This window comes from Ambystoma mexicanum, chromosome 9 (assembly GCF_040938575.1).
Source record: "Ambystoma mexicanum isolate Mex_15411 chromosome 9, UKY_AmexF1_1, whole genome shotgun sequence".
Classification (NCBI taxonomy): Eukaryota; Metazoa; Chordata; class Amphibia; order Caudata; family Ambystomatidae; genus Ambystoma; species Ambystoma mexicanum.
The window spans coordinates 513,102,651-513,115,675 of record NC_090931.1 but is presented as its reverse complement, the minus strand read 5'-3'; the positions used below and the strand labels follow the sequence as shown (position 1 = coordinate 513,115,675).

The window sequence follows — 13,025 nt, the reverse complement described above, 5'->3', positions numbered from 1 at the left end:
GGTTTTCTTCTCAGAGCGACAAGGTTTAGGCCAATATATATTGAAAGGAGGCACAATATGATTTCCCGTTTAACAAGAGGACGTGTTCTAAGAGGCAGATGAAAGTCAATAGGCCAGCGCCAAATGGAGCCGGGCTCTGTTGTCGAGGATCACACGGTGAGAACAGTTCAAGATCTACGTTGCCAGGAGGACTTAGATATTGTCGAAGGGAGGCAAAAGTTATAAGATGGAAGAAAGAAAGGCCAAGCCTTCGTAAAGGAAAAGGGTTCACCCCGATTCCTCAAGGTCGGACAGAGAGAACGACCAATTGGACACAGTACCTTATTCGGTTGAAGAAAGCTGGTGCTACGGCAGTTGTTCCTGGTAGTTCTTGCAGACTCACGGTTCCTGAAGCTTCAGTCGTGGGGACAAGGAGGACGTCTGGAGCAATCTGCACTACCCAGGGATGAAGCCAGCAGCAGCAAAGCAATGATGAATAAAATGTGCGCTCCTTTAAAACAGGAGAGGGCTCTTCTGATGGCTATCCGGACCACTACAGCTCTGTGCAGTGATTTCGACCCAGAAGAGGATTCTCTGGCTGTAAAAGGTGAGCTGGTTGATCCCACCAGGCTCAAGGGAAGAAGACTACGGACTGGATCTTCTCTGTCATTGAAGGGAAGATAGCTCAGGACTGCAGCAGGGCTTCACCGGGATCCAGGAGTTGTAGCAGTCGTCTTCTTCTCCGCTTCTCTTCGGTTCTTCTTCCAGTGGCGACTGACTTCCAGCCCAAGAGTCCTGCCTTTTATGCCAAAATTCCCCATTCACACAGCCTGGCTGTCAATCACACAGCTGGGGGGGTTGTCCAGCCCGGCCAACCACCTCAGCCAATGGACACAAAGTGCGACTTGGGTCTCCAAGGAGACCCTGTGCAGGGGGTGACTACACCCTTCCCTCACATTCAGCCCCCCTACACACCCAGGTGCCAAAGGAGGGCTTCTTTCTAGAAGCCCGCCAAAGGACAGCGAACAAGGAAACCAAACCTGGTTTGGCGCAAAAAGCAAACAAAAAGAAAGAAATGGGGACGAAACCCAACCAGAGCCAAAATAAAACCGATCTGGTCAAGCAGGTTTCATGTTTGAGGCTACTATATTAGCCTAAAACATTACCACGTTATATAAAATAACTGCGGTAGAAAAGTTAGGGTAGATACCACTGCCACCAGCCAAGTCTTAATGCTAAGGGAGCGAAACAAGGCTCCAAGAGGCACAGACAAAAAGGGGCAAGAGTTAACCCTTTCCAATACTCCATGTAAGATGGGGTGTACTGGGTCTGTGGTTACAAAGTGACTATGTAAAGTTAATGGAAACTTTACATGTTTCTGGGGGACAGTAGTCATCCCCAGAAATGTAGTTTACAAGGGAAGTCTAAAATATATCCCTGTGTCACTGCACTAAAGGTGCTGTGTGGCACACAAATAAAAAGATGATGCCTAGAGAGTTGGTGACACTCCAAAGCCCATGAGCACAAAAAGTACAACACACACAAAAATACACTGTAAGAGTGGGAAAAAGTCTCACACTCTTACGAAGTGTTTATGTAATTTATATAGCGCTTTAAGCCAAAGCGCTTTACAATATAACGGATACAAAAGTGAGAGAAGCATATTTACAAACAAGAACAGGTCATTAGAACAATAAGTAAAACTACTTACAAGGGGGGGTAGAGGAGGGGGAAGGTGAAAGGAGTAACGGTGGAGGATTTGAGGTGGAGGGAGGAGGGAAGGGGGAGTGATCTGGTGTCCTCATTGCCTTTAAGTAGTATATGTTACTAATTTAAGGTCAGAGGGGAAGGAGAGAGGATGGGGGAGAGGAGGGAGGCAAGGGTAGGAGAGGAGGGGTAGGGAAGGGAAGTCAGGGGGGGAGAGTGTAGAAGATGGGCAAGTGGAAAAAATAAACCCCAGAAATCCAGCAAAGCTGCTGAGGGACTCACTAGGTAAGGTAAATTAGCCATAAAATGAGAATTCTCCCTAACACCCGGGTTCTCTGACTTCCTTTTCACCGAGCCGGAGCGCTGGCTCGTGGTTGACAGTGTCGGTGACTTCACGCCCTGCCTGGCAGCCGAGGAGCCCGAACCAACGGCGCTCCCGGTGCTTTGCCTTTTGTTGTGCCCCAGTCGCCGGAGCGCCCTCAAAGGTCTTAGAAGACCGCTCGGATTTCTTCTTCTCACCTGCTGCTGGGCTCCTCGCCTCCAGCCAGTCAGCGAGTTGTTTACAACGGTCCTTCATGGTCCGGGAGGACATGTTTTTGCAGAACGCACAGTCCTCCTCCACGTGCGACTTGTTGGCGTGCAGGCAGTAGAGGCACCGGGAGTGTTTGTCCTCCTTAAAGACGTTCTGCAGTCCACATCCTGGGCAGTTCCTAAACAGCTTGGATCCAGTGGGTGTTGAATCTCCTTTGTCCTGGGCCATCTCCACGTAGAATAGGACTCGAAGGTCTTCCAGAATCCTCCAAGAAGTGAAATTCAATGAAAATTCTCCTTTGAGGGGCATAGAAAATTCCGAAACAGGTCCCCATTAATCGGAAGAAGAATCGGTGGAGCTTGAGGTTCGAATTGACTGAAAAAATAAGAGTAAACTCTTTGTAAAAGCTCAAGAGCCAAGCACAAGGACTCCCAACACTTGTACGTGCAGTAAAAATATAAAGATGGCTGCCAGGGGAGGGGCTTAGGTAGAGGGCAGTCATTGGCTGGGTGCAGTATGACCCAGAGACCAGTGATTGGTTACTAGTAGAAAGACAGTTCAGAAACAAACTGATTTTTTCTTTACCGAGGATTCCCAGTCTGACGACGGGGAAAATTCACGAGCATGTGAATCCATGCCAGACCCCATGCGGGAGAAATGTCAGCTCTCCCTCTCCCAGCGCTGTGCACAGAAAGCCCCCGCGCGAGTCCTGTTCTCACGGAAAGTATCGAGCACTGACAAAATGTGCTCATCGCAGAATGTGAGAGCAAGGCCTGCTCCAGCCCCAGCGCCCCATCAATCTCTGCTGACCGACTCATGCCCTTTCCACCCCCTCCCAGCCAAAGCCGGGGTCCACTGGCCCCGTGGCCCCTATTCCGTTTGAATACATCTGCTCACCAGACCCTCTCCATGGACCACCGTAAATTGCCCACCATATACCAAATCCAGAGTGGTCATAAATTCTCTTCTAAAACAAACCCCTATCCCCATTGTGTTTGAAATCGAGGCGCCCCGGGGATAACAAATCACAAATTAAACCTCTTGATAAGGCACCTAAAAGAATGACCCATGCCCCCATAAAATCATGGGCTAAAACGTACATATATTTGCCTTCTCTTTATAAAAGGACCCCCTTTGATGCAATGGTTTATGCCAGTCATCATTCTTTGCATGCCAATCTCTGCTCTTTAGTTTAGTTAGATACAATTATATCATCTGTGTTTACCTCAACTGACCATCACCCTGCGACGATGAGCCCAGTTGACCACGTGTACTGTGACTGATGGAGAGACAACAGCCAATGGAACCCAGGCGTCCCCTAAGGGTTCTTTGCTTGCATTTATTTACTTATATGAATGTTGGTCCCCTTGCAATTACTCTTTGTCTCATTCCCTAGTGGGGTGTCTACTTTATTCTGTCTATTGGGACATGTGTATGATAAAGGTGCCGGCCTTCAGTAGTCTTGTGGACTATCAGTTTCCCATGAGAATGAGCAAAAAGACAAGGGAAGTAAAGCAGGCTTGACTTGCCCACAAAAAGTGAAGACATTCACAGCAAAGCAGAAATAAAGGGAGTCCCATAGAAGTCTAAGGGAGGAAAGGAGCAAAAAGAAAATCTTATGTTACACTCATTGCAATATCAAAGTGATTTGCAATTATGTAATTGCTCATTAGGACTTGCCTTCCACTACTTTCAGCAGAGCACCCTCCAGTAGCCCTTCAATGCTCTTTAGTTCAGAGAAGTTATCAAGCATGTTGCCATCCAGCTGCAAGGAGAAGCAGGTGCGGTGGCAAGTGTCCTCTCGGTCCATCAGCACTTGGTGGATTTCCTGCACCATCTCCTGAGGAGAGACCTGGAAGGGGGAACAACAAAAACAAATCACACCATTACATGTAACTAGCATGTTTATTATTAAGTGTAACAGTCTGCCAAAATAGAGGTTCCAAAGTATTACACTTTTGTTTAACTAAGCTTTTGGGTGGGCGTCAACAGGGTTAGATCAGTAACCAGATCTATAAATGACATTTGCAACCGATAAAAATCCTGAAGGTTCACGCCATCCCTACATGGAATCTTTTTTTGGCTGTTTGTGAAAAAACTGCACTACGCTGGTACTCTAACTAGAAAATAAGTAATTCACTTGGAAACGCACACAAAGTAAACTTCAAACACACATGCACAAACACACACACACACAACAAACAATGATTTTGAGTGCCATTCTGTGCATATTCTGCCATCTAATAGTGGATCCACAGAACTACAAGCTGTTTTCTGTAAAGTAAAACATAGCTGTCAACAGGGGTGTTTCTATCATATTATCCCTATCATAAGTGTGCAGATACTCACAATGCTCTGCCGAGTCGACAGCCTCAGACTTTCTTTCTGTATGTAATTGTGAGGTGATGCGCATGCTTTATTGGAAAGAATGCAAGTACTGTGGCTAAGAACAACTGAAATATCTCTCACTTATTATGCATCCAACAGGCACACATTCCTACATTTCTTATACAATTATACAGCTCCAAAAAGACTATTAAGGCCTGGTAGTGTTTGCCTTCTGAGGTTGCAAATCTTTTTGACTGAAATGCAAAGCATAGATTAGTGTGCATCGTTGACACTTTGTACTTGACGTGCAGTTGCTACTGCCATGGCTTACCCTCTTCCTCGTACTCTTACAGCCCTGGTACCTTGAAGAAAGCAGACTTCAGCACGTTTAGGAAGGTCTCCACTGCCAATACCAAGAAAACAGTTTGCAGTCTTTGATCAGCTTTGCTCCTCCTCCTGTGCTGCATCAGTGCGATCGAACCTGCACTGAGAGCAGTGTTTCCGTGCCACTTTCAATACCAGACAGGAATGTCCCAGGAAAGCTCAAAAGTACAGGAACATTTAGGACATAACCTCTACCTTGTCTCAGTGTTTCACAATGTTTTTGTTTCACATTTCTAGTTTCCCCGTGTATTGAGTCTTCCCTTTCCTAGCCCATTCCCTTGTGTCTGTTCATATTACACAGACATCTTGCCTGCTTGATATTCTTGTCCTGTTCCTTCACTCCGTTTGGTTCAGTGTGCCTATGCTCAAACATTATTGTGACTTTCTTTGTCAGCCGCAACACGCCTAGTCCTCTTCATCTGCAAACTATCCACCTAGATCCTCTTGAAGTCTACTCCTCAGATTTGTTGTTGCTGTCCCACGTTTTTTTACTGGCTATTTTTCCTCTTGTTTGTTTAAGGCTCCTTTTGACACCCCTTGCTACCAGCTGTTGCATTCGCCTGGGGGAAATGGCTTCAAGAGAGGAACTTGCTTGCCAAGCCAAAAAGGTCTGCATGCAGCTTCCAGTTAAGACCTACCCTCGGCAGGTTGCGACAAACACACTTAGCCATCTGTAAGCAATTTAACATGGAGCAAGTCAATTAATTACTGTTTCCTCTTCTTACTCTACCCACTGAATTACAAATGCTCTGAAAAGAAAGTTTTACCCAAGCAGCCTGAGCCATTGTTAAATTGGACCATCCTATCGTGGGGTCGGCCTTCCAGCTAATTTGATGGCGATCCAAAGGCCTTAAACTAATACCTAAATGCCTGTGTTTTACAATTAACATTTAATCTGAATCAGTTCAATGCTAGCTTTCAAATGTGGGGTTTCGGATTGGTAACCATTCTAAGGAGGACTGGCACAACTCACTTGGCTTCTTCTGAAGATCATTTGCTTGCCAGCTATATAGGCTTTGTGGAAGTTCTGAAAAAAATATTTGACCAATATTACTCTGGTCAAGAAACACTACTAGTGTTTCCTTCAAGGCAACCTGAACATTTTATCACATGTTCCTGGTGTCTGCGAATGGCGGCCTAGGTCATGATTAATTGATGAATGTGGCATCATTGCCTCATGTCCACATAAATATGAGGAAAAGTAGAAGAAACAAGTCAATTACCTGTAACTGTTCTCCAGCATGGGTCTGGCATGGATTCACATGCTTATGAATATTCCCCGTCAGGCCGGGAATACTCGGTAAAAGAAAAAATAGTTTCACTTTCACTTACAAACTGTCTTTCTCCTATAAACCAATCACTGAGCTCTGGGTCATACTGCCCCCAGCCAATGACTGCCCTCTCCCTAAACCCCTCCTTTGGCAGCCATCTTCAGATGTTGTAGCACATAAAGTGGCAGTATGACCAAGAAGAGCCGCAGAGTGGTAGGAGGGAGGGCTCCTATGTGAATCCATGACAGACCCATGCTGGAGAACAACAGTTACAGGTAAGCAACTTGTCCCTAAAAGAATAATAAAGAATACATAGCAATACATCATTATACAACCACAGGAGGTGGCAAGGCTCAACAGAAGGAATTACTCTTACCTCCGGAACAGGCTCACCTTCAAGCGAACAAGTTGCATAGCAATGCTTGGCCGACCCTGGACTCCTCTCTGGAATCCCTGTTGACGCAGTAGACTCTTTTGAAGGTGTGCCTGGACCTCCACATTGCGGACCTGCAGATGTTAGCAGGGGCACACCAGACAGGAACGCAGTCGTTGCAGTGATCGCTCTGGTGGAACGGGATCTGGAACGGCCAGGCATTAGTCAGTTTGCCAACCGGTGACAGTGCATGAGACAGCCGGGGAGCCACTTCGAAATGGAAGCCTTGGATAAAGCTTTCCCACGGTTCACAGGACCAAAGTTCATGAATAGTTGAGGCGTCTTCCGCAAACTCTTCGTGCGTGCCTCATAGAACTTCAGAGCACAAGCCACATCCACAGAGTGCAAAGCCCTTTCAGCTGGCAGCAAAGGTTTCTGAAAGAACACAGGCAACACCAAAGGCTTGTTGAGGTGGAATGCCGACGGTACCTTCGGCATGAAGGAGGGGTGCGTCCACATCAACACCCTTGTGTCGTGAAAAGTCAGATGAGGCCGCTTGCAGGACAGGGCCTGGATCTCCCCAACCTTCCTGGCAGAAGTGATGGCCAGGAGAAAAGCAGTTTTCCACGAAAGGAACTTGAGAGGGGCTTGATGCATAGGCTCGAAGGGACCCCCATGAGCCTCGTCAGTACAACGTTGAGATGCCAGGCCGGGGAAGGCACCTTCACCAGCGGGAACATTCGAAAAAGTCCTTTTAGGAACTCCTTGACTAGATGGTGTGACTAAAGAGAAGACAGTCCGGGAGACCTAGTGTAGCAGGAGATAGCTGTCAGATGCACTTTGATGGAGGGGTGCGCCAGCCCTGCCTTGGCCAAGGACAAGTACAGAAGGATCTGCAGAGCCGTGACCCACAGAGGGTTGATCTTCTGCATCCGGCACCACATTACGAAACGTTTCCACTTGTGCCGTAGGACTTAAGTGTCGATGACGCTCAGGCCTTGGCAAGGACCTCCCTACAGTCCACCGAACTCAAGGCTGCAGGAGCCAGGCCTTCAGGTTCAGCGATCTGGGGTTGGGATGTAGGATTGCACCTCCTTCTCTGGCGAGCAGATCCGCCTGAGGCAGCTTGACTGTAGGCGACGTCGACAGGCTGAGCCGGTCTGGGTACCAAATCTGACTCGGCCAGGCCAGGGCGACAAGAATCATCCAGCATGGCATCATTTGAGTTGATTGATGAATCGCAGCAGGAGAGGCAACAGCGCAAATGTATACAGGAACAGGCCTTCCCACAGGAAGGAAAATGCATCCCCCATGCTCCCCGGCTCGATGAACCTGCTACCGAATCTCTGGCACTTGGAGTTCGTCGCCGTCGCAAACAGGTCGATCTGGGGTCTGCCCCACTTGAGGAAGAGGCTGTCCACTTGATCCTGTCGAAGCTCCCACTCGTGGCAAGAGCGCAGCTCCCTGCTGAGGGAATCTGCAATCGTGTTTCTTACTCCCGCCAGGTGAAAAGGAATGAGGCACATCCCCTGGACGACGGCCCAGTGCCACAAGTCCTGCGCCTCTCTGTAGAGAGCGCTGGGGATCTGGTGCCCCTCTGCTTCCTGATGTAGAACACTGTGGTGGACTTGTCAGTGAAGACCCTCACCACCTTACCCTTGAAAGACAGAAGGAACGACTTGAGGGCCCAGAGCACTGCTCGCAGTTCCAGGACATTCATGTGGAGAGATCTCTCCTCCGGTAGACACAGGCCTCTGGCGTGGAGATATCCGGTGAGGGCTACCCAGCCCTACAAGGAAGCATCCGTGGTGACCGTCTCCTGGTATGGGGGCTCTGGAAATCCGTGCCCCGGAGATGTTGGAGCGCACACTCCACCACCTTATCGCTCGACGGAACTCCTCGTCGAGAACAACCTTGTCTGCAAAGCTTCCGGATACATGGATCCACCGAGCGCCCAGGAATGCCTGAAGTGGTCGCATCCGCAACCTGCAGAATCTGATCAAGCAAATACACGACGACTTCATGCCGAGCAGCGACTTCATGGTCGGCACTGTGGCGGTCTTCAGCGCCAACAGCCATTGCACTATGCACAATATGGACGTTATCGTCTCCTCTGCAGGGGCTGCCAGCCAGAAGACCATGTTGAGCCTGAACCCCAAGAACAGCACGTTCTGCGATGGAATCAAGCAGAACTTTAGATAGTTCACAGAGAACACCAGTTCCGTCAGCAACCGGAGTGGGTCCATGGGCGAGAGAGTCCAGCACCCATCGGGCCTCCCACAAAGGTGATGGGTGGGGGTCCGACGTCCTGGCCAGTTCAATCCAGCTTTGGGGCCTGCGTGCCACCTTGGGAGCAACAACGATGGCGGCCACCTCTGAATGCCTTGGAACAACCCCTGTAGGCCAACTGGGTCGTGGAACGGGAGGGCTGGGGGTAAGAGGATGATCCCCAGCCGAAATCCTTAGACGACCTGCCAAATTGCCCTCCTGAGGCACGAAAGGAAGGACAATGTTGCTGAAGCGTGCCGAGGGCACGTGCCGTCTCAGTGTCGGTCTTTATGGCTTGCAACGATTCGACGGCCTTCCCAAAGAGATTGTTCCAGTCGAATGGCATGTCCAGGACCCTTGTCTGAACTTCCTGCCTAAAGTCGGTGGCTTTCAACTAGCTACGACGACAGGGACAGACACTGTTGCCCATCTGCTGGAACCCTGTGTTTGCGATGTCCAGGGCCACAGTGATGGCATGTTCTGTGCCACCTCACCCTCCTCAACCTGTTTGTCGTTGGGGAGGAATTCCAGCAGCAGAGCCATTTTATACCACAGCGCCCTGTCGTATCTGGCCAGGATTGCCAGCGCATTCGCAGCCTTGACTGTCGATGCCGCCGAGTAGATCACCTTTCTACCCACAGCGTCCAACTTCTTTCCCCTCGCTGTTCGGAGGAACAGAGGCTGAGGATGAGGGATTGGAAGATTTCTTCCTCGCAGCCACCGAGACCACAGAGTCCAGTGAGGGCTGTGAACGTAGGCACTTGGGTGCAGACTCCGGCATCCAGTACTTTTTCTCCAGCCGGTCTCTCTTCACTGGGGCTGAGGCAGGGTGGTCCTCATCAGCACCAGGCCCTCATGCCAAACATCGTCCAGTAGGGCCACGGCCAGAATGGTCTTTCCTTTGGCCTCCCAGCGTTTATGAAGGAAACCTTCCTTCTTGGTCTCTTCTGGTGTCAGCTGGTAGAGCTCAGACGCACGGGCGACCATGGCGTGGAACAATCCCAATTCGTCCGGGGAGAAGCCCTCGGTGGCGGGGAAACACTGCCGTAGTCATTTGTGTCTGTTGTCGTGTTCGTCCCGGTATCACTAGGGGGGGCATGTGCAGTGGTTGAGGCGGCGTAGGGTACCGCTTCCTCTTCTTCGCATGCAGAGGTCCTGGGGCCACAGGGGCCGGCACCTGGGATGTCGTCAGCATCCTCTTCAGAGTCTTCGTCACCAGCGTGTGGAGAGTAGAAAGGATGTCCACTGATACATCCCTGGGAGGTGACAGGTGGGGCGGGGGGTGGGGAGGGTTAGGCTTGCTGGGCTCAGCGACCAAGTCCACTTCACCAGAAGAAAAATATCCGTGCCATGGAGCGTGGTAGAGGCCTCAAGCCCCCCTCTTTTTGCGTCCTGAGGGGCCGGCCTCAGGCTAAGGGCTGGCATCTTCTTCTGCAGTGTTTTCTCAACTGGTTTGGCCGAAGCCTCCCGCCTTGGTGGAAGGGCCACTCTGCGCACCGTCGGGGTCTCCTGGACCAGGTCAGCCCCTTTTGCCTTCAAGAGGGCAGCAGCCACAAGCTTGATCGTTGAAGATGACTTCGCCTGGACCACCTGGGCCTTCAAAGGCAGGTCGGACACCTTTCCCTGCGCCTTGGTCTTCTCCGGCTTTTCCCACAGCTTCCCCGATTTGAGGAGGAGCTGGAGCGATGACTTGAGATGGAGGGAGATAGTGAAGATTAGCATGCCCAGGTCGTCCCCGGGACCTGCTTGCGCAGCGACCCCAACAGAAACGGAATTGCAGTGCTTTGCCTTGTCTTGGATCACCACGGATGGAGCGCCCTCAAAGGACTTAGAAGCCCGCTCCTCAGACCGGCCGGTCCTGGGTGAGGCATGCCCCTGTTTGCCACATAGGGTAGAGGCCTTGGCATTGAGCCACACTGCCAATCTACTTGGCCGATTCCTGACTGTGCACCTGGTGAAACCAAGGCAGATCTCACAATCCACTTCCTTGTTATCCAGGTGGAGACAGTAGGGGCACTGGGTGTGTTTGTCCTCCACAAACACATCCCTCAATCCACAGCTGGAGCAGAGCTTGAAGCGGGAACCTCTGTCCATCTTTTCCTCCAACATGGTCTGGCATGCGGTGTAGGCCTGATGGCCTTCTGGAATCTTCAATTAACTCTTGACGATTCTTGCCCTTGAGGGGCATTGAAAGATGCAGACAACGATCCCTGTTTGCAAGTCAAACAAAAGAAGAGCACACAGGCTCTATTTGACAATAGGAACTTTTTTACCGAAAAAAGCACGAGAAATGTAGAAAAGCTCTGGGAGCAAAACACGAGGACTCCCAACATTTGAACGTGCTGTAAAAATATGAAGGTGGCTGCCAGAGGAGGGGCTTAGAGAGAGGGCAGCCATTGGCTGGGGGCAGTATGACCTAGAGCTGAGTGATTGGTTTATAGGAGAAAGACAGTTTATAAGTTAAAGTTAAGCCGTTTTTTCTTCTACAGAGGATTCCCAGCCTGACAGGGAATATTCATGAGCATGTGAATCCATGCCAGACCCCATGCTGGAGAATGAATGAAATGAGGGAATGACCCAGGATGCATCATGCCACTGTTTTATGATACTAGTATAATGTCAGTTCCCATTGTGAGCCCTAGAATATTTTCTTTTTCTTTAAATTTCAACAGATTTAGGGTACTGCCCCAACTTTTTTGCCACAACCATGGTTTGTTTGAGGAAAGCTACGAGGGGACATGCACAGTATAGAGCAGAGTAGAGTGCAAGTATCAGCAATTTTGAGGTGTTTAGAGGCAGTGGGTGAAGGCCACTCAGCTGTGATCTTTGGGTTTATCGGTTATGACCAGACTGCACAATCAAGCTTTGAATGCAAGCGTAAGTGCATTGGTAGATGGTTATTAGAGTCTGACCTCGGAGAAGTGAAGTCACTGCGTGACTGGAACAGGGGCGCCTGGGCAACAAGGCACGTGAGATTGAATGAGTCGCAAAAGTAGGGACAGCAATGGGCAAAAAACACTCAAAATAGGCAGAGCGACACAGGTGTGCAGGAGACGCTACGTCCACGCTTCCAAGCCTTTATCAACCGAGGATCGGACCCTCTGCGGCAAAGCCCTTGCAGGAAAAGGCCGTGGTGTTGAGCGACACAGGTGTTTGGCTAGATGGGTTAGCGTCACAGATTGTGAGCGCGGATGACCTCGCCTTCCTTTCTGTTGCTGCAAGATAAGAAGGTGCAGGGAGTGAGATTAGCATTCCACACAACCTCCTGACCATGCGCCCCCTCTCCTTCTTGCAAACAAGTTCTCCCATACTAGTGGTCCACGCTTCTCTCGCCAATGCTGGCTCCCTTCGCAATTTAGGCCTGCTCCCTCGCAACTCAGACCACGCATGTTCCCTCGCAACTCAGGCCAAGCATTCTCCCTCGCAACTCAGGCCACCTATTCCCGCCCTCCCAACTTAGCGCATTCCTCTCCCCATTGCCCCCCACGCAACTTGTCGGGGCTTGCCCCGGACTTGCACATCCTTCAGTGCTCCTCCCCACGCAACCCAGACCCAGTTCCCTCCTCTTCAGGCACCCCTGAGCTGCGTCCAGTGCATTGTTCCCTACCTGTCGCACGCATGTTACGCCCACATGTAACATGACCATTGTATCGTCATTCATTCTGGTGTATTCCCAGGTCATTCCTTTTGGTGTATTCTCCAGTGTATTGTCAATCCACTGCATTGCCTGCATTTCCTTTACTTTCAGGTTTCCTGGGCTTGCCAGTGTTTATGTTTTGAGTTGTTGGTTATTATTGCTATTGTACATGTACCACATCACCTGCATTCTCCTGTACTGTACTTGCATTCTCACGCCTTGAGTTCCACTGTAGTGTACTTTTGTTGCTTGTACTGTTTCTCCACTAACACTAGGAGTAAGTCTCCAGTGTTCTTGTTCTGTGGTGTACTATCTGCTCCCCCTCTTGTGTGTGATCCCCCTGTGTGCCCCTAGTGTGTGATCTCCCCTCCTGTTTAGGCAGCCCCGCCCCCTCCTTACTCTCAGCCGCGCACCCTCTATGGTGCTCTCTGTCTCCCCCATCGTCTCTAACTGCTATTCTATCGACTATCCTATCCCTCTCACAAAGTCTGGTAGCAAGAAATTCAAAAGGGACATCCTGGTCTCCAACCTAGGCCTCTCCATCGC

At 50.1% G+C, this 13,025-nt stretch overlaps 1 protein-coding gene across 4 annotated transcripts in view; it reads right to left on the bottom strand.

Annotated features, from left to right (window-relative positions):
- CLUH (clustered mitochondria homolog) overlaps positions 1-13,025 on the bottom strand; it is a 2,231,193-nt gene that overhangs the window by 1,957,043 nt on the left and 261,125 nt on the right. For all 4 annotated transcript variants that reach the window (XM_069615061.1, XM_069615063.1, XM_069615062.1 and 1 more), the window contains exon 3: positions 3,899-4,070. In XM_069615061.1, coding sequence (XP_069471162.1) covers positions 3,899-4,070 — 172 coding nt within the window. The remainder of the gene's footprint in view (positions 1-3,898; positions 4,071-13,025) is intronic.